The 22,190-nt window shown below is 33.0% G+C and overlaps 1 protein-coding gene and 1 long non-coding RNA gene across 6 annotated transcripts; one reads left to right on the top strand and one right to left on the bottom strand.

The window, feature by feature from the left end:
- The first annotated feature begins 1,284 nt into the window (after positions 1-1,284).
- Positions 1,285-21,968, top strand: LOC128193215 (H(+)/Cl(-) exchange transporter 4-like). 5 transcript variants are annotated; one of them, XM_052866546.1, is made up of 22 exons: positions 1,285-1,387; positions 7,242-7,496; positions 10,164-10,382; positions 12,376-12,521; positions 12,896-13,057; positions 13,349-13,555; positions 13,823-13,903; positions 14,012-14,194; positions 14,345-14,434; positions 14,632-14,687; positions 14,792-14,860; positions 15,326-15,488; positions 15,613-15,698; positions 15,858-15,982; positions 16,231-16,345; positions 16,576-16,671; positions 16,801-16,824; positions 18,776-18,834; positions 19,205-19,312; positions 19,542-19,660; positions 20,301-20,395; positions 21,032-21,968. In XM_052866546.1, the coding sequence occupies exons 2-22, from the start codon at positions 7,268-7,270 to the stop codon at positions 21,120-21,122; spliced, it is 2,523 nt and encodes an 840-aa protein (XP_052722506.1). In that variant the 5' UTR covers positions 1,285-1,387; positions 7,242-7,267; the 3' UTR covers positions 21,123-21,968. The 5 variants fall into 5 exon arrangements, with proteins under 5 accessions (XP_052722506.1, XP_052722508.1, XP_052722509.1 ...); XM_052866549.1 differs by having other exon boundaries at positions 1,295-1,387; positions 7,314-7,496; XM_052866547.1 differs by lacking the exon at positions 1,285-1,387 and adding an exon at positions 3,461-3,478.
- LOC128193217 (uncharacterized) lies at positions 7,587-10,157 on the bottom strand. The gene is made up of 5 exons (XR_008244606.1): positions 9,471-10,157; positions 8,483-8,536; positions 8,145-8,314; positions 8,002-8,050; positions 7,587-7,912 (listed from the first exon to the last, which is right to left on the bottom strand). It is a non-coding gene; the product is annotated as an uncharacterized LOC128193217 (long non-coding RNA).
- Positions 21,969-22,190: the final 222 nt, after the last annotated feature.

Here is a 22,190-nt window from a genome sequence, read left to right as displayed (position 1 = left end):
TGATTTAAGTGATTATCGCTGTCTTCCGTGTGGTATATATCAACCGGGAGGGGAGGGGGGGGGGGGGAAGGGGGGCTTAGCCCCCCCCCCCCCCCTTTTTTGCAAATTTATACAAAGCAAAGACCTTTTTTTTGTCAAGATTTTTTATAAGTCTAGCCCCCCCCCCCCCCACTTTCATTTTGCTTCCGACGCCACTGTATATATTTTTTGAAAATACTTGTTTTGAATACCTACAAAAGGAGTTAACTAAATTCTTCCTGTCTCCGAAGCGGAAAAATCGACTCCCCCATACTCTTTGTCGACTCTCCCATACTCTTTGTCGACTCCCCCATACTCTTTGTCCACTCTCCTGCGTTAGGGGTTGTATACGATGACTGAGGTAAATTAGTTTACAAATTAAATATTGTTAGAAAGTAATCAACATTTTTGTATTTTAATTCTTTGAATGAGTATGTGATTGTCATTCTAAATTTGCCAGTTTAAAGTATATGTAAATACTACATTTAAGCGCATTTACGCCTTTCAAATGTCGATTGCCCCTTTCTCGCATTTTTTGACATTTTCATGTGGACAATACTGTCCACCGTTTAAATGCCCAGTTAACTCGTACGTTTATTACTTCTTATAAGGCGTATGAGAGGATCGTGGGCATTTGCAACGGCTTATTCCCCCAGATTCAAAGTTTGAGTGTCATTTGTTGAGTTATACGCGAGTTACAGAGCTAACAATTCCTCGCTATGTAAACAAAGCTTTTGTTTACATTTTGAATGTTGAAGTGAAAATTCCAGTTTTAAACCTAAAATGAATGTATTAATCGTTAGAAACTGTTTATTTATGCTTAAAATGAATAAGAGTATAATGTACAAATCATATTGAAAAAGATTTTTACCGTATATTGAACCTATGTAAACAAAAACAGGGCACGAGCCTTGTTTACATGACGAAGAATTGTAAGTCCTGTATCTTGCTTAAAGCTCATCGACGGGCATCCAAATTTTATTTGATCATTAGAAATGCATTCATAAAGCATTGTAAATAATAAAAACAGAAAAATAAAATTTGACCAAAATCATGACCATGCCCCTTTAATCTATCGACCGCGAACGACGGTTACAGAAAGTGCTATGAATAATACAGCGCATCCATTTTTCCTAACAATATCTTGCAACCCATAGGTCAATCCTGAACCAAAGCAACCTGAGTCTTTTAAAATAATTAGGCCGTGAACGAGGATGATACATGTACATGTACATGCAACAGTGACACTTTTTCCGGAATATATCCGGCTCTAAAATTACCTGATTTTCTGTTTTTCCTGTTAAGAAAAGTCAAGTCAGAATGAGAATCTTGTCAATATTTTGGTGATTTCGTAACTTTACCAATCCAGGTAATTGCACTTTTTAAACACTGGTATTATATTTAATGAAGTTACATTTATTGTTTGATAGAAGTCCTTTTCAAACAAACGCAAAGGAACTCAAAAGAAATTTATTGATCGTATGTTTTAGGCCTAATGTATGATGTTTCCTGTCAGTGTTTGATCATTTCAAAACATCTTATCTTGGTATCTTAATGCACACCAGTCTAAATGAAAACTATATCAGTTTGATGAATGTAAAACTTTTAAATGATATTAGATGTTATATTGTTTAAATTGTGGCCTAATCTCATACATGTATTTATCACATGTTTATATACATGTACCCTTCAGCTGTTCAGCTGTTTATAGTTATTTAGAAAATAATATGTTGACGTGAATGAAAATAAATACCACACATTTCAATAGAAAAAAAACTGAAGTGTATATTTTTACCAGGTATATATACTGTACTAATATATATCTGAGCCCCTGTTTTTTACATGATGTTGTTATGAATATATGGTATAAGACAAGAATGGAGGGTCCCATTATTGACTGTGTACCTTTTTATGATGACAACTTTTGAAATCTTCATGGGTTTTTTTGTGAACAACATAAGTAAAGTGACGATATCAGTAATAAATTGCATAAAGAATTTAATGGTACCAATTGTTTTCATAGAATTTGCATATAAATAAGGTTAATTAGTAAAAAACTAGTGCACGTTTTTGTGCGCAATAAAAAACAATTTTTTCAATGGGTGGCACTGTAGCTCCTAGGTCACTCATCCAGATTTTTTCAGACTGGGAGCTACAGACCTGCAGCTAATAATATACATGTAAGTTCAATATCAGTGTTTTCCCCAGAAAATTTTTGATTCATGGGGGGAAGTTTGTCGGAGTAGGTGCATGGTGCAGCGTTAAAGCGCCCAAGCCATTTTGAAATCACTGCACGTAATAATAATATAACCATTTGATGAAGTGTACTACATGATATGTACTATAATTGATGCATTTTCATGAAATCTACATCAACAAGTATTATTTCAATTCATAATTTTTTTTATACCTACAATTTTTGGGGGGTTGTTCTGGCAAAACTAATAGCATTTTTTTCAAAATCAATTTTTTCAAGAGGCTGACAAGTTTTCACAAGAAATATAGATTCACAAGACAGTTCAGCATCAGCTTCTGCCCCATTCCTTTTTTTACATATTATATAGGCCTAGAGGAGAATTTTTTTTTTGGGGGGGGGGGGGGGGGGGTGAACAAGAAATAGGCAAAACAAGTCAAAATAATTACAGCAAACTTGATTCAACCTATTCTGGACAGTTGCTATTTCTTGTTTAAATTGGAGGGTTTATGTGAAAGTTTCTGTGATATCTTGACACCAGTCCCCTTCCCCGTTTACATACAGGCATACTATATACGATGTTTCTAGTCATATGACATCGCTTCCTTGTATTAGCTGCAGTCAACTGTAGTTGTTTTTTTTCTTTACTGAGTACATTTTCTCGAGTTTCCAATATCCTTGCAGCAGGTAAACAGTTCAAGCATATTGAAACCAAGCTAACATCGTCGAGTGAACATTGTGCTATTTTTAGATCTTGGAAAATCCACAACATTCGGAGATGTCGAAAAAAGCACATTATATTAAAACACGAAATAATCACGCCTCTATTTATGCATTTATCACAGATTAATAAACTTAGTTTTAATATATCTCAATTATGAGCTTTAAGTCCTTTAACCGTTAACCACGTGTGCCCCCGTGCTGAGATCGATCGCTCACTGCGGGTACAAGCGGTTTTATGATAAGCGAGCGGAGAAATGACAGTTTTCTATCTACTAATTATTGGTAAGATGTGAAATAATTGGAAAAAGAATTTTGGTCTAAAATAAACATGCATAGCGGGAAGCATGGCGGCACTGTGTGATGCGGAGAACTTCAATGCATGGCGGTACCGCCATGCAAAAACGGCCTGAGGAAAACACTGAATAATGTTGACAGTAAAAGTATGAATATATATTTGGACATTTTAACATAATTATTTAACTTCATGTACATTGATATTTAATGTTTGCTTACTGGGTATGGAAGTCCCTGAAAATTGAAAAGGTGAGTAATAGATGTTGTTCACCAACTGTATGCTGATGATTTTTATCAGAAATAATCCTTGTCTGCTTTTTGTTCTGAAACTGCAAAATGCATCTTGACCATATCAACTTCTTTTATGTTTTTATTTACTTGTACCAATACACTGCTCAATGCTTCATTCATTATTGATAAAGCTTACAATTATCAATAATACATGTTCCGACATTGATAATAAATGTACATGTATTAAAAGTGTTAACATATACATGTATATAATATTATTGTTTGTAGTATCATTGTCATATTTGTAGATCGTGTGTAATTTTTACTCTGTTCACTCATTATATAGTGAATGATATACAATGTATCCTGGCAAATAAATTTATCTTAATCTTTTTATATCACTTACACAAAAGATGGGATTATGAAGATTTTTGTCACCTGTCTGTCCACCCAGGCAGTGATATAACAATGCAGGGCTATTTCTTTTACTTTGTACATGCAGATGTACCATATGTAAACACAAATATTTGTACAGGTATATCATGTTATTAAAGATGATCTGTGTAAGCGATTCCAAGGATCTGATTTCAGTTGGTAGATTGGATAGATGTTCAATAAAACTTCAATTTACTGAAAAAGAAAATCTGAAAAAGTCTTACATATGTAAGACACACAGGTCAGCAGCCAAGATTACCTCGGTATTGCTTAGTTTAAAAATAACCTTTTTCTGGACTGTAGCTTTTTCAGTGTTAAACATTTTGAAGAATCATAAATCATGGTGTTTAAAAGAGGATGTACAATATAGTCTAATAGTCTGTCATCATTTAGAATGATGTTTTTAGGTTGGAGGAGGGGGGGGGGGGGCGGTTGAGGTTTGAAAATAGGGGGATCGATACTAATTCACAAATTAGTAAATTTCATTTATTGTCCATTTTAGATTTGGGAAAGATTACATTTTTACATTATATTTTATGTTGAGAGTTGGAATTGCACCCACATATGTACATTGACTCTGTTAGAAGTTCGTATTGGATTACTTTTAATACCAGCATTTAGCAGCTGTAAATGATCTACAAACTCCATGTATATGCCGGCTTACAGTACATGTATTACACATTAGTAAAAGATCTGATTGGGTTTTTAAGGTCACCTGAGCCACTATTGCAATTGGTCTATGTCATCATCCATGGCATCGTGCGTCGTGTCAACAATTTTACATTTTTAACTTCTCTTTGAAAACTACAAGGCCAATAGTTAATATTGTTGGTGTGAAGCATCTCTATGGTAAGAGGAATCTAAATTATGACGCCTCATCGGCGGGGCCTAACATGCAAAATAAGGCCAAATTTTCAAAAGTCTCCTTCTCTACTCCCACACATGTGGGGAAAAAACTAAATCCATAGTTATGATGTCCATGAAGCCCTACCAAAATTGGGAAATTCATGGCCCCTCTGTCTGGGTTTAAGACCCTAAGACAAGGCCAATATGGCCACATGTATAAAATCTTCAAAAATCTTCTTTTCTACTCCCATGTATATTTGAGAAAAACAAAATGCATGGTTATGATGTCCATGAACTCCGCTACATAAATTGTGAAATTCATGGTCCCTGGGACAGGGGTTCAGACCTTAGGGTGGGGTCAATATGGCCACTTAGTGAAAATGTATTGATTTAATAATATTTTCTTCTGTATCATCACAGTCGTGGGAGATAATATCATGCTGACGTTATGTTCATACTCAAACTGTTCTGATATTTAATTGTGAGATTCACTGCCCAGGCCATGGGGCAGAAGATTAAGCATTTCATTTTTTTTTTGGGGGGGGGGGGGGGGGAGGCTGATAAATATGGTCATATATTGAACATATATTCTTTTAGGGTCATTGCTGTGTGTCATCCATTGACAATTTTATTAATAACTTCATCTTGAAAACTACATGGTAAATTGTCACTTGGCAATATTTGATCAAATAAGTGTTCTAGCTATTTTAGGATTTATCTACTTTAATATCCTGTACATTGTATACTCGTCTTGTAGAAACAAGCTGTGTGCATTTTTTGGGCTTTATAAATAAAACTGAATATTATAAAAGATTGACAGTTAAAGGCCTGCAAGTTTCTTATTACCAAAAGTTTACAATCCCCCTCCCCCCTTGAGTTTGAACCCAAGCACCCCCACCTCCATTTGCAAAAAAATCAAATAATAAAAGGGGGGTAACAGTCAGAGTAGTTTAGACTTCAAAATGAAGCTGAAAATGTAAACTTGAGACTCTCAAACATGTCAATCTAGGTGTGAGGTACTCAGGTGACTATCAAGGCCCGTGGGCCACTTGTTTAGATTTAAAAATTCAAAAACAGAAATTAAAAGTCTATAGTAATTGTTAATGTAGATTAAGCTGTAATGATCGAGTTGTTGTACTTCAATAATGGATACAACTGATATATGACTGTGAATTCAGATATGTAGAGACTAATGGGAGCATTAAGATTCCCATTTGAATTATACTGGTACATTTCATAAAATATGATATTTTTTTTCAACAAATCTGTGTTTTCTGACGGATCATTTAAATAAGTCAGTGGGCATATAGGCCTACATGTATAAAACATTAAATCTGTGTTAAATTTATATATTTTATAAATGAATTATATTAAAGTTAATATTGTTCTCTTTAAAAAAAAATTAACTTTTAAGTTTTCTCCAAACATTTTGAATTTTTTATTGATCATATTGCATATACGTATGTAAATGATGATGATAAGGTGGTTGATCACAAATAAAAGTATGTGTATTTCTATACATGTATACATTCAAGTAACCTTATTAAGTTTTCAATTTGGTGTCATTTGTGCCCTCGCTATGCTGATGTACATTTTTAAACTTTTCAAAATTTTATGAGCAGTATAAGGAAGGGTTTCATCAAAATTACTAAAACTGATAGAATTTCTGTTAATAAAAAAGTTTATATAACATTTTAACATACATCTGCACATATATAAGTAGATTTAAGAGAACTGTATTCATATATCTGTAGTTTCCCTTTAGGACTGCTTTTTACAATGTTGTTTTATTATCCAAACATTTAGAATGTGTATAATGTCAATAAAGAGTCTGGTTATCGCTTTTGATAACAAACGGAGAGATTATTCCATTATTAATGTGTTTTTTGTCCAATGTACTTGTTAGACCAATGTGAACATTTTTACACATAAAAAATCTATCCTCAACTCATCTAAAAATATTTTGGTTATTCATTCATGAATTATAAAATAGATAAGCAGTTGAACCAAGTAGCCTGAAACTAGGGTAAATCCTCTTTTATACATAATTAGAGCAGTTATTGTTTGGTTGCTGAAGATTAAGTATGCCTGTTAAAAAATCAGGTTTTTTATGCCTTTAGTCATCATTTCTTTATCCCATATGAAAAGAGCATCCATTACATCATCACAACTCCTGATTGTAAAGCGCTTTGAGAAATGGTTCGCCAATTTTAAAAGCGCTATATAAAAACTTGCAATTATATTATTTTTATTATTATTTCAATGATAATTTTCATATATGATCAAATTATGTATTGTATAATGTATAGCATGCTTGCATGACTATACAATAAGAAAATACAGAACTGGGGGAGATAAAATCATACAATATGGTTTTAAAATTGAGTTTTTGCACACATGTCTTAAGATTTTTGGTAATTAGCTTTAAATCTATTAATTATTTTGAGCATTCACAATCTATAGTACATCATTTTAATAAAATGATTTCTCTCAATTTCAGAACTACAGACTATGTAGGGATAGAGAATGGAAGCTGGTGACTATTTTGGGGAGACAGACCTTCTTCTTTCAGAACACATGGATGAATCATTAAGTAGGAACAATTCCAACATGCGACGGGAGGGAGCCAACGGGAATGTAGACGGACGATTTAGTGCTGTCAGTACCGATGACGAACTCTTGGACATCAGGACTGGAGCGTTGGAACACTGGCATGACTCCGACGAGGAAGAAATCGCTAAAAACCTCAGTTCTAGTAAGTCTTCATCGATGTTTTTATGTTTGTGATAAATAGAAAGTTGGTTTAAGTTTGAAAATTATCATCAAGTGACAATACAACAACAGGTTTGAAAGAGGAAAATCATCTATTCATCTCAAAAACCATTTGAACACTCCGGTATATGGCACACTAATTCGTAGTGAGAAATATGTTGACCAATTTTAGAGTTTGTGAAACTCATGGTCAGAGATGCATTCTTTTGCTAATTCATGAAAGATGAGAAGGATGACGCAAAATAAATGAGAAAAAATGTCTGGAAGGAAAGCCTTGCAAATTTACAGCCCCAAGGGAAAATCCTAATGAAGGTCTCACTACACGATGTCATGCTATTTTGTCATTCTGTTCTGATTGTCCCTCATTTACTGTTTCTGTTTCAATTACATCATGGGCAGCTGTAGAGTAGAAATTACCATTAAATTAATTGTCATCTGTGGGCATGCATGGCCTATGAAATGGACAGATAATTGTCAATTAAACATACCACACACATAAAGTCTGCAGAGGTCAACCAACACTCCTACTGCACAACACTGCAAAAGGTGGCAGAGAAAGAGAAAAGTTCTCTCATGGCTGCTAGGCTAAAACATGGATTCGTCATCAGTTCTTAAGAAAGGCTTTGCTTACCTGAATGTTCACTGAGGTGCAGTAACGAGAGTTCAATAGAACGTGACAGTCCTGTAACAGGTGCAGGTGGCTTGGACGCTGGGACAGCTAGAGTGCGTTGTTGGGGGGCCCCCTTTGGTCAGTGCTGATGTCGGCCACTGGTCAACAACAGAAGCCTGACGATGACTTGTCTACAATGGAGCGATTTACGGATCTTATTAGTGATATTATTACCACTGTCTCTGAACACAAGTCTGACCTGCTTGAAGAGACCTCTAGTATTACTACATGTATTGATAAAATTGCCGGTAAGTCACAATAATTATGTTAACTGATCAATGGGTAGGGTAAAAATTTACTTGTATAACAGTTTCTTCTGTTCCAATGTACACAAACACAACAGCTGGATCAACCTGTTCATGGATATTATACGTTTATAGGTATTAAACAGTCATTTACTGTACTCTACTGTTTGAGTTAATGAATATTTATTACGGAATTAATTATTGTTTCATTTTAAATAAAAAGATTATGTTTAAATTGTTAAAAGTTTGAAGATAAGCAATTTTCATGTATATTGAAATATTTTGTGCTCATGTCTATACTTAATACGAAATGGTGTAAAACAAATTTCAGTTGTATAATTATTGAAAAAATGTATTTTTCTCTATATCTTTATGGCTCTATGAGTATTAATAGATTTTTATTGATTATTTTAATGAAATCTAACAAGTACAGTGGTACTGGTACCTTCATATACTACATTTAACATAATCTCCAGTTAATTTGATAGCAGTATATTGGGGAGAGTTATTCATTATAATCAAATATTGATCTTATACACATACAAATGGTTTATGTGCCCTCTGAAATACAGTTAAAACATATTAAAACAAAAAGTGTCTCTATGCAGATGTTAATGAATTTAGTTTCATAATTGTACTACATGTAATTCTGGCATAGAACATATAAGGTTGTTAAGTTTGAGAGAATATTACATGTTGTGAGAATGAATGCAATCAAATTGTAATGCTTGATTTACTCATTCTCGTACAAAGTTGAAAAATGATTTAGATTTTTAATGAGAGATAAATTTGACAGTGAATACAAGTTTAGTAACAGGGTTGGATACAAGAATATCTGATGGTCCAAGGGGGCATTAACCCTGGTAATTGTATGTATATAAGTTTTATACTATTTCACATAACAATAGCTTTGCCTTATATTTATCCATACATATTTAACAGGAAGGAGATATAGCATTCACTTCTCTTACCCCACCCCCAACCTACTCCAATTTACATGCCTTTCCCATCCCATGATTATGAAGAAACAATTAAAACTTACCAGTCATTTTCATGCAGCTGTAATATTTACAATGTACGTAATCCTGAAAAACATTAAGAACACATATACCGGTATGTCAGTCAAGTTCCTGTGTTTAAAAATAAGTTCATATGTATAATTACAATATCAGGATACAACCAGCTGAATGAGCTATAGTTAAACGGGAATTGATAGAGGGTGAATATGATTACCATAGATAAAAGTTTTATGGATCGAGGGCAATTGTGTACCAGGCATAGATGATGCCTAACTGGGTATAATACATGTTCTATTACTCCTAAGTCTGTAATATACAGGTGGACATATTTACTCCTGGCCTAAAGAACTCCCCAGGTAAAGCTGTGATTATACCGGTAATTTTCCTTTTTTCTGTGAATGAAAGGTAGTTTTATTTTACCTTGATTTTGAAAACATGCATTCTTCTTCTTGTGTACAAGTTAATGTGATTATAAATCATGTTTGTGCCTCGGAGACATGACATGTTTCGTCTCCCAGTGCATTCAATGATTATTCTTTCATTATTTACCTGACACATTGAAGAAGTTTATGTTTTTGTCAATAATGTATTTACCGTGACAATAAACACAATTTACTTTAGTACAGAGAGTCTTTGCTTTTGCATCTGTATATGCTGGTGATTTTCATTTTACAGAGAATATGGCATGTACAACAGGTCTGATCGTCTCATTCCAGGTTCTTCCAACCTCATGGACACCTTGGATGATCTTCCACCAGGGATTGGTCAGTATGAGGATTTCCACACCATTGATTGGCTGCGGGACATTGCCAGGGACCGCATGCGACACCGCCACATCATCAAAAAGAAACAAGAAGGCATCTGGGAGAAGATTAAGAGCGCCCACGATGCTTGGTCTGGGTGGGTGTGTGTGCTACTCGTGGGCGTGGCAGCAGGTACATACCAGTTTACTTACATGTACAGTAACATGGTTATAGCAAACATGCTTATAATGAATTGATGCTTACATGATTTTCATTAGCCGAGACTTTATTACATGTTGTTAACTTGATGGATATAATGAATTATGTTTATAACGAAGTAGAATCACCCATCCCTGGCACTTCATAAATTATAAGTGTGTTTTACTGTACCAGTACATGTATTCATATTGTAGTGTCATTTTTACACTTTTTGAATGTCATAGGTAAAGATAGGTGTATATAGGCATCTACATAGTCTATTCATCAGCATTTAATCTTTAAAGGTCAAGCATATCCCCTAAAAAGAAAACATCCTGAGAGAAGACGATAGAATTGTAAATCGTGCATTCTGTATTGCCTCAGGAATTAAATTATTAAATCTTGTACTTTTTACATGTAGCTTACCATACATACTAGACCAAAACACTCATTCATTGGGAGAGTATTTCAAGTGGAGAAACTAATTTGTCAATTAATTGTCATGCGAAATTTTTCAGTACAATCCATATGCACTGACATTTTCCATGAATGAAAACACAATTACTTCAACAATTGCATGAATTGATTTGGAAATTGAAAAGGAATTATACATGACTGTATGTGTATTTGTCAATGCCCAGTATTTACAATTGAAGGCAGATTTAATCATCCTAAACTGTAGTTGCTGGTAGTAATAATTCTACATTGTTTGTGCATACAATGCTTTTAAACTAAATAGATTTATTGTGGAAAACTACAATGTACAATGGAGTATTATCTAAATCAAGGATTTCAAAATTCCTCTTAGTATGCAAATAAATAATATTTACTTCCTTATATTATATGTACTGGTATATAGTTACTGCATCATATTAAATATTTTTTTGTCAGTATACTTTTATTTTTTCCCCCAAGCAATAGAGAGGGGCTATTTTGATTGAAACCGTGATTGTAATATCTTTACTAGGTGTGATTGTCTAAAATATTGTTACTGGGGAATGACGCTGTTGTTAGTTTTCACATTGATCGAATCTCCTTTTAAACATATGAATGAAAATTGTTGAAAAATGAATTGAGATATATTACTCTGACTCTTAAATGTTCTTGAATTTTGATTAGATATACACTGTATACCATACATTAATGACTCAAGTAAACACTCCATAATAGACCTACAGTGTATATTGTAGTTGCTCCCTGCTCCCCCCAAATAGAGACTGACATGACTTAAAATCCCTCGTTCCAAAATATTGTGTAATCTTTGTTACAAAATCAGAACTGCAAATGCACTTCATTACTCAGTTGAGTCTACCGCATTATCAAATATGATACAAAAATATCGCCATAGTAAATACTGCATGAAACCAGATGTTATCAAAGATCTTTCAAGAAGTTGTATCATTTAGTAGCAACAAAACAATTAGAAAAAATTGTAACTTTGTTTATGTGTACATGTATTACATGTACCGATACTAAAATATCTGAGTAGCTCTATCTTCTTTTGTAAAACAATTCATTTGCCAGATTTGTACATTTATATAGGTAAATGATATTATTTATAGACATTTTTGCATATCTATTGTTATTTCCTTTTATAGATATAAGCAGAAAATTCCTATACATTTCAAATCATTGGAATAAGATAAAACGAATATATTTGATTTTTGAAAATTAACATTGCTTCTATACTGACAAGGAGTGTCAGAACTCAGAAGAAATTAGAAACTACATGTAAAATAATTGTAGATACATGTTGATATGATACCTTGGTCCTTGTTTCTAATAAGATTCGATTTAGCGCACACCCCCATCATCATAATGGTGATTTACCTTACTAATCTTGAAATACAAATCACAAATTAAGCAAACACAAATGTCAAACTTGCATCGAACAAATTATATATCCATAATATTGAACTACAGTAGTTATCCTCTAAATCCTAGCTGTATTTGTCCACTATTACTAGAATTTTGTGATTGTTTGTAGGCCTCTGTGCGGGTATTATTGACATTGGCGCCACCTGGATGTCCGATCTGAAGGAAGGAATCTGTGCGGAGGCGTTTTGGTTGAACCGCGAGCAGTGCTGCTGGTCCGTCAGTAATACAGACGCTAACGATGACTACTGTCAACAGGTTAATGCCGGGATTAATCAAATACTATACAGTAGAAGCACAAGAATTCATGGTGGCTCAATTTTCCTGGATTTTTTTGCTCCCCCTTACACAAGAATTAACATCCTCAATGAATTGTGAACATGTATTAGTTCATTAATGATTATACATGTATATCCACCAAAATACGTCCTCATGAACCTGAAAAAAAAAATCGACAATCCAAAGTTTGCCTATATGAATTTGAATGATTCCACAGTATGTACAATGACCAACACCAATTACCTACTTGTACCTTTTTCATGCATTTGTTCTTATGCTATATATTAGTATGACTGATACATTGTACAAATGTTCATTTATTAACTAGAAATTGGGTATATTTTTCCTTTCAGTGGAAAACCTGGTCAGAAATATTTGGAGGAAGCCGATCTGGGGCAGGTTCCTATGTGGTGACCTATTTTATATACATGCTGTGGGCCATTGTGTTCGCGATGCTGGCTGCCCTGTTCGTCAGGGTGTTCGCACCCTATGCCTGTGGATCTGGTATACCTGAGGTCAGCTCACCTTTACTTAAGGAGGCTGGATGGTCAAACAACTTATCATCAGATTTATTTTTACATTTTAAATCTTATATATTTGTCCACTACCTATCTTTTTTATAATTTGAAATATTGAAGTTTTAAAAGTTTTGAACTGTTATCTTTATACAGAGCTCTTCATATTAAGGAGATTCAAAGAGTCTAAAAATGGCCACGAACATTTATCTTAATTAAATTAAAAGACATTGTGTTTTTTCTTTCCCAAGACAGCATAAAAATTGATTTTTGTACAATTGTTTATTGTAGATAAAAACGATATTGAGCGGTTTCATCATTCGAGGCTACTTAGGGAAGTGGACCTTGCTGACAAAGTCAGTAGGAATGATGCTGGCAGTATCTGCTGGACTGAGTTTAGGGAAGGAGGGACCATTTGTTCATGTAGCCAGCTGCTGCGGAAATGTCTTCTCCTATCTTTTTCCAAAATATGGCACAAATGAGGCCAAAAAAAGAGAGGTGGGTCTTTGATAAATTTTTACAGGTCATTAAGTCCAGGCTATTCTTAGGAAAATTTAGATTTAAGCAGCACAGAACATTCAGACCTCCAATACATAATGTTTTTGCTTGTATTTGGTGAATACCATTGATCATCAGTCTCTTGTTTTATTCTGTGTTCTAGACATCTGGTATGAGTATGACAGCATAACACATCAGATACCAGATTTACTGAAAGGAAATAGTAATCAGGGTATAAAGATAGTCAATGTGTGTTTTATTTTTTAGATTTTATCTGCTGCATCAGCTGCAGGAGTTAGTGTTGCCTTTGGGGCCCCCATAGGAGGAGTGCTCTTTAGTTTAGAGGAGGTACATACACTGTCATAACAAATCTCTGCTGTGTTGAACTTTGATCGATATATTATTGATAGTGTATATTCTTAATTCAAATAACAATTCATGTTTTTCTGTGTTTAGGTTAGCTACTATTTTCCACTGAAAACATTGTGGCGTTCATTCTTCTGTGCTTTGGCTGCTGCATTTGTTCTGAGGTCAATCAATCCATTTGGAAATGACCATCTAGTCATGTTTTATGTGGAATATAATGAACCATGGTATATACAGGAGTTAATTCCCTTTGTACTTATTGGCGTTTTGGGGGTAAGTGCCTTTATTTCGTATATTGATTCTGTCTTGTTCTTTTATCTTGGAAAGGGATTTATTCAGTAACTATATTGTGTTCCATTATGAGGATATAATTCTTTCTCTTTTGCCTAGAAAACATTTAATGATTTTTTGAATACATTGCAGGGTCTATATGGAAGTTTCTTTATAAAAGCGAACATTGCATGGTGCAGATACAGAAAAAATTCAAAATTAGGAAATTACCCAATAATAGAGGTAAGCTTAAATAGATCTAACACTGCTGTACCATGTACTGTAGCATTTCTGTGTCAGAAACATGGAGATAATTTAGGCTTCTTACACTCCCTTGATCATTTGTTGTCTTTGTTTATCAATTTCTGACCAGTAATGGTAGCATTCGGTTACACCTTTGTTTAGGCATGTGAATTAACTAGTTTGTCCTTATTTCACAGGTTCTTGTTGTCACCTTTGTCACAGCTCTTCTGAGTTATCCAAACCAATACACAAGGTCAGCACCTCATGAAGCTAATAAATTTAAAAAATACACACAAAAAGAGTTTGATTTTAAAATGCTTTGATCAAGAGAATGATATAAGTGATTGTGTTGCTTAGGTTAAATACCAGTGAGTTAATAAAGATGTTGGTGGGGCGTTGTGGACCAGAGGATGATACAGATCTGTGGTAGGATTTTTTTTTCACTGTTGAATTTTTACTCCTCTGCTAATTGTAAATGCAAATTAAAAAATAGGGTTACTTAAGTAATAAATATCTTAAGTGTGTAGAAGAATATATTTTAAAAAGTTACAGTGGCATAGCATAGAATAGTAATTTTGTGTTCTATTAGGTATTAAATGGCTAGGATATGAGAATGAAAAGCATGTACCGGTACTTGTATAAGTTAGAGTATACATATGTCAAGATGAACCAAAGTTAATAGTGTAACATGCTACATATAGTAATTTTGTAAGGGCATATTAATCATAATCTTATGGTTACAATAGAAAAGATAGAAGTCTAATAGTGTGATAAACATTTATTTTTGTAATACATTTAATCTTACGATTACAAGAGGAAAGATGGAAGCGTAGTAGTGTTGTAAACTTTTACTTTAAATTGTAATACTGTTTTTCAATGGATTGGTTGCAGTGATTACAAGAGGAACTACAGTTCCCACATGCTGAATCAGACCTCTCTGAAGACGATGACCTCCAGCACTGTCATTGGAGACGGCGTCTACAAGGCCTTATGGATGCTGGCTCTTGCTCTTGTGTTCAAAGGAATCATCACTGTTTTCACTTTTGGCATAAAAGTAAATACACATACATGTACATGTAATCCCACATGATTTGAAATTGAATATTCATTGATGCAAATTATTCTTCGAGATACAGTACATTGTAATGTAGTGTTTTTTTATACACTTGATATTGTAGATTCCATGTGGGTTGTTCATTCCTAGCATGGCTGTTGGTGCAATCATGGGAAGAATGATTGGAATTGGTGTGGAACAAATAGTGGTGTAAGTATTTCGAAAACATTTAAAACTTCTAATGTGATTTTTGGCTAAAAGAAATTACATGTACATAAGTTCCTATGTATGCTTCAGCTTTTTGGAATTGCATGTACAAATTTTTACTACCTGTAATTATTAGTTCTTTTGATATCTCGTTATTTTCAGTGCAAACCACGACAACCCTTTCTTTGAGAACATGTGCGAGTCAAAACAGTTTTGTAGAATCACCCCTGGTCTGTACGCCATGGTCGGGGCTGCAGCTGCCTTAGGGGGGGTGACTCGAATGACAGGTGGGTAATGATGGTCACAGTGAGCTACAGTATACAGGTTAATTGCTCTTTGCACCAATTTTATTCTAAACCCAGCTTTCATTGTCAGTGGGCAAATTTAAAATGACATTTATAGCAAATTTTGAGGTATCGTTCTAATTTCAGTGTTGTCAGAACTTTGATAAATAATAACGATATTATGATGTATGTACAATTTAATACTAATACTTCTGTACCATGTTAGATTTCTTTTTTTCTCTTTTCCCCAGTGTCACTGGTGGTGATCATGTTTGAGTTGACGGGGGGACTGCAGTACATTGTCCCCCTCATGGTCGCAAGCATGACCAGCAAGTGGGTCGGCGACGCTCTCGGAAAAGAGGGAATGTATCCTTGAAATCTTAAATGCTTTATGTGGAATGGCTAAAAAAAGCTGAAGCAATAGAAAAACTCATTTGAGGAATATTGGCTTTAAAACTCTAGGGGCTCTGTTTCTGAGCTTGCAAGACAGGGTTGTTTAATAACTTTCATTATAGAGAATGGTATAAAGTTTGAACTGTAAGTTATTGTTCATGTAAGCAGACGTGCTGTTTTATGATTCACCTTGACAAGAACAGATATGATGCTCACATACTGTTAAATGGGTATCCTTACCTGGACAGCAAAGAAGAGTTCACCCACACGACGCTGGCCTCTGATGTCATGAGACCCAGGTATGACCTACTTTACAGATCTGTGTAGTGTTTACTGTAATACTTTGTCAGTGTGTCTGTAGCACTCTCTGTTTTATTGGTCCACTTTGTTTGCCATGATTTATAATTTGTTGTCCAATGTTTTACAAGATGTGCGCGGTATGGATCAGCAGTGTAAGTTATGTGTACTCGTTTGAACGGGAATGTTGTTGTTTACTCCTGTAACTCATAGCACAGCTATAAATGTGTTTGAATTTATTTTGTATAAAAATTGAATTTGATGTGCAAATTTTTATTGTTCAATTTGTAATGTGTTCAGTTTGGGTTGATATTCACAAAATGTTTATCGCATGATGCATGGTATTTCCAAATTCTTGTTTCTATACAAAATAAAAGCTAATTTTATTATTAAAATACATGTAGCAATTAATTATCACATGTACATATAAAGATTAAATTTCTATCTTCAAGTAACTGATAGTTATATATTTTACTTTGAAATTGCTTTTCCTTAATGAAATCATAATGTGGTACTTCCACCTAATACATGTACTACATTATAGTTTGATAATTACTCAGTGTTGGATTTGTAGTGGGCTCAGGTGCTTCTTTAAAAAAAATATGTATAGATTCAATGCAGGGATAATTTGTTAGTGTGGGCTTTTTAGATGGTATAATCTTAGAAAAAAAATTCAGTGATGATTTTGGTGAATTACTTCATGTGTGATAAGTTTTCATACCGGTATTAATGATACAATATGTAACAGATTCCATGTTCCAGCATTCATTCACAGTATTGTTAATACATGTAGGAAACATACAATGAACTCATTTTGAATGGTAGAATTTTGAATTTCATAAAACATTTTCGGCTCACTTGGACTTTTAAGGCATGGGAAATACTATAACTGCATAATGAGATTTTTATTGCAACAGTTTACCGCTTTTTACCAGATTTTTTCACTTTTTTCACTTGAATATGATATCTTGTATTGAAAACTTGAAAATTTCGCCCTTAAATTGTTGCTACGGTATATCATCTGAATTTTTTTTTGCACTTCTATTCTAGATTGATTTTCATTTTACTTATATAAACATCCTTTAATTTTTTAATATTTATTAATACAACATGGTTTTTCACTGTTGAACTTTAATTCTTCTTTCATCTTTCTTATTTAAATAAATTGACATATCATATTTCTGTTTTTCTAAAGAAAAATATTTTAAAAGGTAAAATGTACATGAAATTTTTTCTCCCTTGTCAATTTTTGGTTTACTTAGAGAGTTAAATATACCTTCAGCAATAAATCATGCAAATAATAGGAAAAATCGTGATATTCAGAAAGCTTTTTATTTCAAATTAAACAGTGCCTACTGAAAAAATTATGCATTAAGTGCAAAAAGGTCATGAAAAAATTTATGCAGCCTATCACAGATTTTTTTCTCAATATTTCTGTTCCATCTGATCATTGTGCATACTTCAAAGCAATATTTGATGTAATTATTTTGCTAAATTAAAAATACTGTCAACAAATGCCAATTACATGTAAATGTGCCATAACTCAGAGTGGTGAACAATGACCCCCCCCCTTTTTTTTTTCTTCATATTTTTTTAAGTATGTTATGTCTACAGATTTCAATGATATTCTTCTTGAGAAAATCTTTATACAACAATATTGAAGAGAGAGCTACTTAAATAAAAGTTGGTGCAAAAAAGATTTGAATATTTAAAATTTGGTCCAAATAAAGAAATAGTTAAAATGCAATTGTGTTTAAAATTGTTGCTTGTTTGTGTTCTGGTGTACTTTTGTGTTTATGTTAATGATCACAATTAAGTTTCAAAAAATACTTCACTCCTGCTGAACATTTGTACTTACATGTATACCTGAAGTTTTTCAGAAATTATGCTTTTTATAAAACATATGTATCACATTTATCGTAATCAATAATTCATGCTTAGACACCTATGTGATCAGTTGATTTCTTCTATTATTTATATGATAACTCACCAACATCATGCTTTAATGAAATTAAAATAAATATGGGATGCCATTGAACTATCCATTATCATTACATGTGATAGTACACCTGTACTGATTGTACACCTGTCCTGATTGCATTACAGGAGAAATGATCCCCCATTGAGCGTCATCACGCAAGACTCCATGACTGTAGAGGAAGTGGGTAAGTTCAAAGGAAAATCGCCATAAGTACACACAATACATAAAATTATCATAAAGCATAGTAAAACAACATTTTTTATAAAGTTTACCCATAATGAAATCATTTGGGCAGGACCCACTCAGAATATGACAGTATGACAGAAATAGAACTGTCAAGGGCTATCAAACTCAAATACATTGTAGATGTATTTAATAATTGGTGAAAAATGTACATGCATGCATAACTTTTCAATTAAAATGCACATATATATGTACATTTACAGTGTCATGAATTACATTGCAAGTACCATACAAGAAAACCTTTTGAGTTATATGTTTTGTAATCCATTTTTTAACCATAGTTTTATCTTGTATTTATTTTACTTATCCAGACCACGTTCTGAAATCAACTTCTCACAATGGATTTCCAGTGATTGTTTCTCGAGAATCTCAGTATCTCGTGGGCTTTGTTCTCAGACGAGATCTTAATCTTGCTTTATGTGAGTGTTATTATAAAAATTATTTAGACATGCCATATTGTAATTCATCTCAATAAAACTTTTAATGAATTTGGCCAAATATTCTTCTATAATTGAAAAATGAATTTTTTTATCTTCAAATGTTCATGAAGATCTGGAAATCTACATGTAGACATGCAAAATTATGAGGTTATTTGTTATATTGTGTTGTTATGTATCAATTTTGTATTTCTTTTCTTTATTTTCACAGCCAATGCACTGAAAAACCAAGATGGTATTGTGTACAACTCCATTGTATATTTCACAAATCATGTCACAGAAAACCCTAATGGCCCTGCTCCTCTGAAGCTGAGGAAAATCATTGATATGGTAAAAAATAACATTTAATATACTGCGGTAATTAGTAAAATTCAAAGTTTTAAGAGAATTTAGATTTTGTTTTAATATGAGGAAAATCATGGATAAGGTAAACATAACGTCTGATATACTTCAGTAGTTGTTTGATATTGTTGAATATAGAATTTAAGTTAATATTGAAATGTATATGATGTTAAGGTCAGACGACACGTTCCTCAATTTTATGTAACTTTTTCCAGGAATTTGTTATTGATTTACTACTACTTTGAGAAGCTTTCTTGCAAAAAATTAGGATACCTTACCAGGAATTTCTGCAAAATACTAGAGTATGCAATTTCCTATATAATCTTTTTTAAAATACACTTGAATTGCTGATATAAAAATTCATATATTGATATATACAGCCGGAGGTGGTGTTTGAACTTATGACCCATGGAACCTACAGTTCTAGCAGTGTGCGGCCACTGCTCTAACCACTCGGCCATATAGGTTTACAAATGCAAAAAATAAAAATTCTAAAATAATAATTTTTAATGGAACTCTTTATTACGAGGAGATACGAAAAAGATGCCCGAGGAACGTGTCGATTGACCTTAAGAAAGCCATTTGAATATATGTGTACAGAAATTTGACCTGTGCTTATTGTTTTCAGGCCCCAGTTACGATAACGGACCAGACTCCTATGGAGATGGTGGTAGAAATGTTCAGAAAACTGGGACTCCGACAGACATTGGTCACACACAAAGGGTAAGTTTTTGGAAATGTTAGGAACCAACAGTTCTCGTCACTTATTGGGCTTATGAGGCAATAGAATCAGACCAACTGTGGGTTTACGCTGATGCTTTTGATTAAAACGTATTGGTTTTTATAAATCTGCATGTTGAGAGTTTTAGGGAAAAACAAAGCTTTGTAAAAAAGGATAATCAACTGATTGCAAAGTTATTTCCTTATTTCCTCAATTTATGATTACATATAAAGTATCTGAATATATGGAACTCCAAAGTTCAAGTGTAATCTTTGTATATGGAAAAGATAATAAAAAATATTTGAGGTCCATTTAACATTCCATACGTACTTCCCAAAGATATATATATATATATAATACAACCTGGTGTGAAACCTTCCCAAAGATATATATATATATATAATACAACCTGGTGTGAAACCTTCCCAAAGATATATATATATATATATATATATATATATATATATATATATATATATATATATATATATATATATATATATATATATATATATATATATATATATATATATATATATATATATATAATATATATATATATATATATATATATATAATACAACCTGGTGTGAAACCTGTACACCCTTTATTTGTATTTGTTGTTGTTTGTATTGTAGGAGATTACTGGGAATTCTCACAAAGAAAGACGTCCTCCGTCACATAGCTCATCTAGAGAACCAGGACCCTGAGTCCATCCTATTCAACTAGTTCATTCCGTGTCGTCTGTAGCAAATTAATGTCTACATAAACATTTGATTTAGTTGAACAGTCATGCAGATGTATACAAAGTGCGATAGATTCGTCTCAAACTCTAGCAGTGTGGATCCAGTGGGTGGCTGTGTGTGAAATATGAAGTTTATTCTGCATTTAGATTCATTTAATAAGTCTTTTTGACTGACAAGGTAACATTTTAAGTCATTTTATGTGAGCGTATGTGTTTGTGTGCAAATTTAAGTTATAATGTGACTTATGTATCCTCGTTTGTTATGAACTCCATAATGTGATATTTTGTTAAGTGTTTACTCATTTCATTCTTCTACAGAACTAAATTTATATATGTATATTTATGAATCTCCAAGAGATTTCATTCTGTTGTTATAATGATACATGTGTATGTAGTAGCTGTCGTAATTGATGACCACAGCTTATGTAAGCAGATATCTGTCGTTAAAAAAACACCTCATGGTCTATTTTATACATGGATTTAAATTCTATAGCAAAGTATTTGAAATTTTTCCTCTCCCATGATTTTTTCAAACACTCCATCAATGGGTTTTGGTTGCATTTTTTTTTTGTTTTTAGTTTTTTTTTTGGTGACTTAGTAAGAGCATTCTGTACAAAACCAAATGTTGGAAACTTACAACTGGGCTCACTTAAGCTAGTCTGCTGCTTGGTCACCAGCAATGTACAATATTTTGATTTCTTTCTACCTCAACCTGTTAGATGATGTTATTATTTTAATGTTATCAATAGAGAAATATCAAATTCGGGTTTTTTAAAATACATTTTGTTCAACAGGAAATTTATTTCAAAATTTTCCTGTTTATATAAATTAATATTTTTTTTTCATATTTGTAGCATTACCTATTCTTTGTTTAGTTAATGATGCAGAATAATGAGAAACTGAAACATCTTTGGCAGATTTAACTCCCCCGAAACATTTGTCTATTGCCAAAATGCATTTAGATATAGCTTATCTTGAATTTGTCAAAGTGCATCTAAATACACTTTCTTATAAAATTTAGAAATGATTTTGAAATCTAGAGAAAATTTTTA

Source organism: Crassostrea angulata, chromosome 7 (assembly GCF_025612915.1).
Source record: "Crassostrea angulata isolate pt1a10 chromosome 7, ASM2561291v2, whole genome shotgun sequence".
Taxonomy (NCBI): Eukaryota; Metazoa; Mollusca; class Bivalvia; order Ostreida; family Ostreidae; genus Magallana; species Magallana angulata.
Note: the sequence above shows the minus strand (reverse complement) of the source record. Positions and strands in the feature narration are given on the sequence as shown.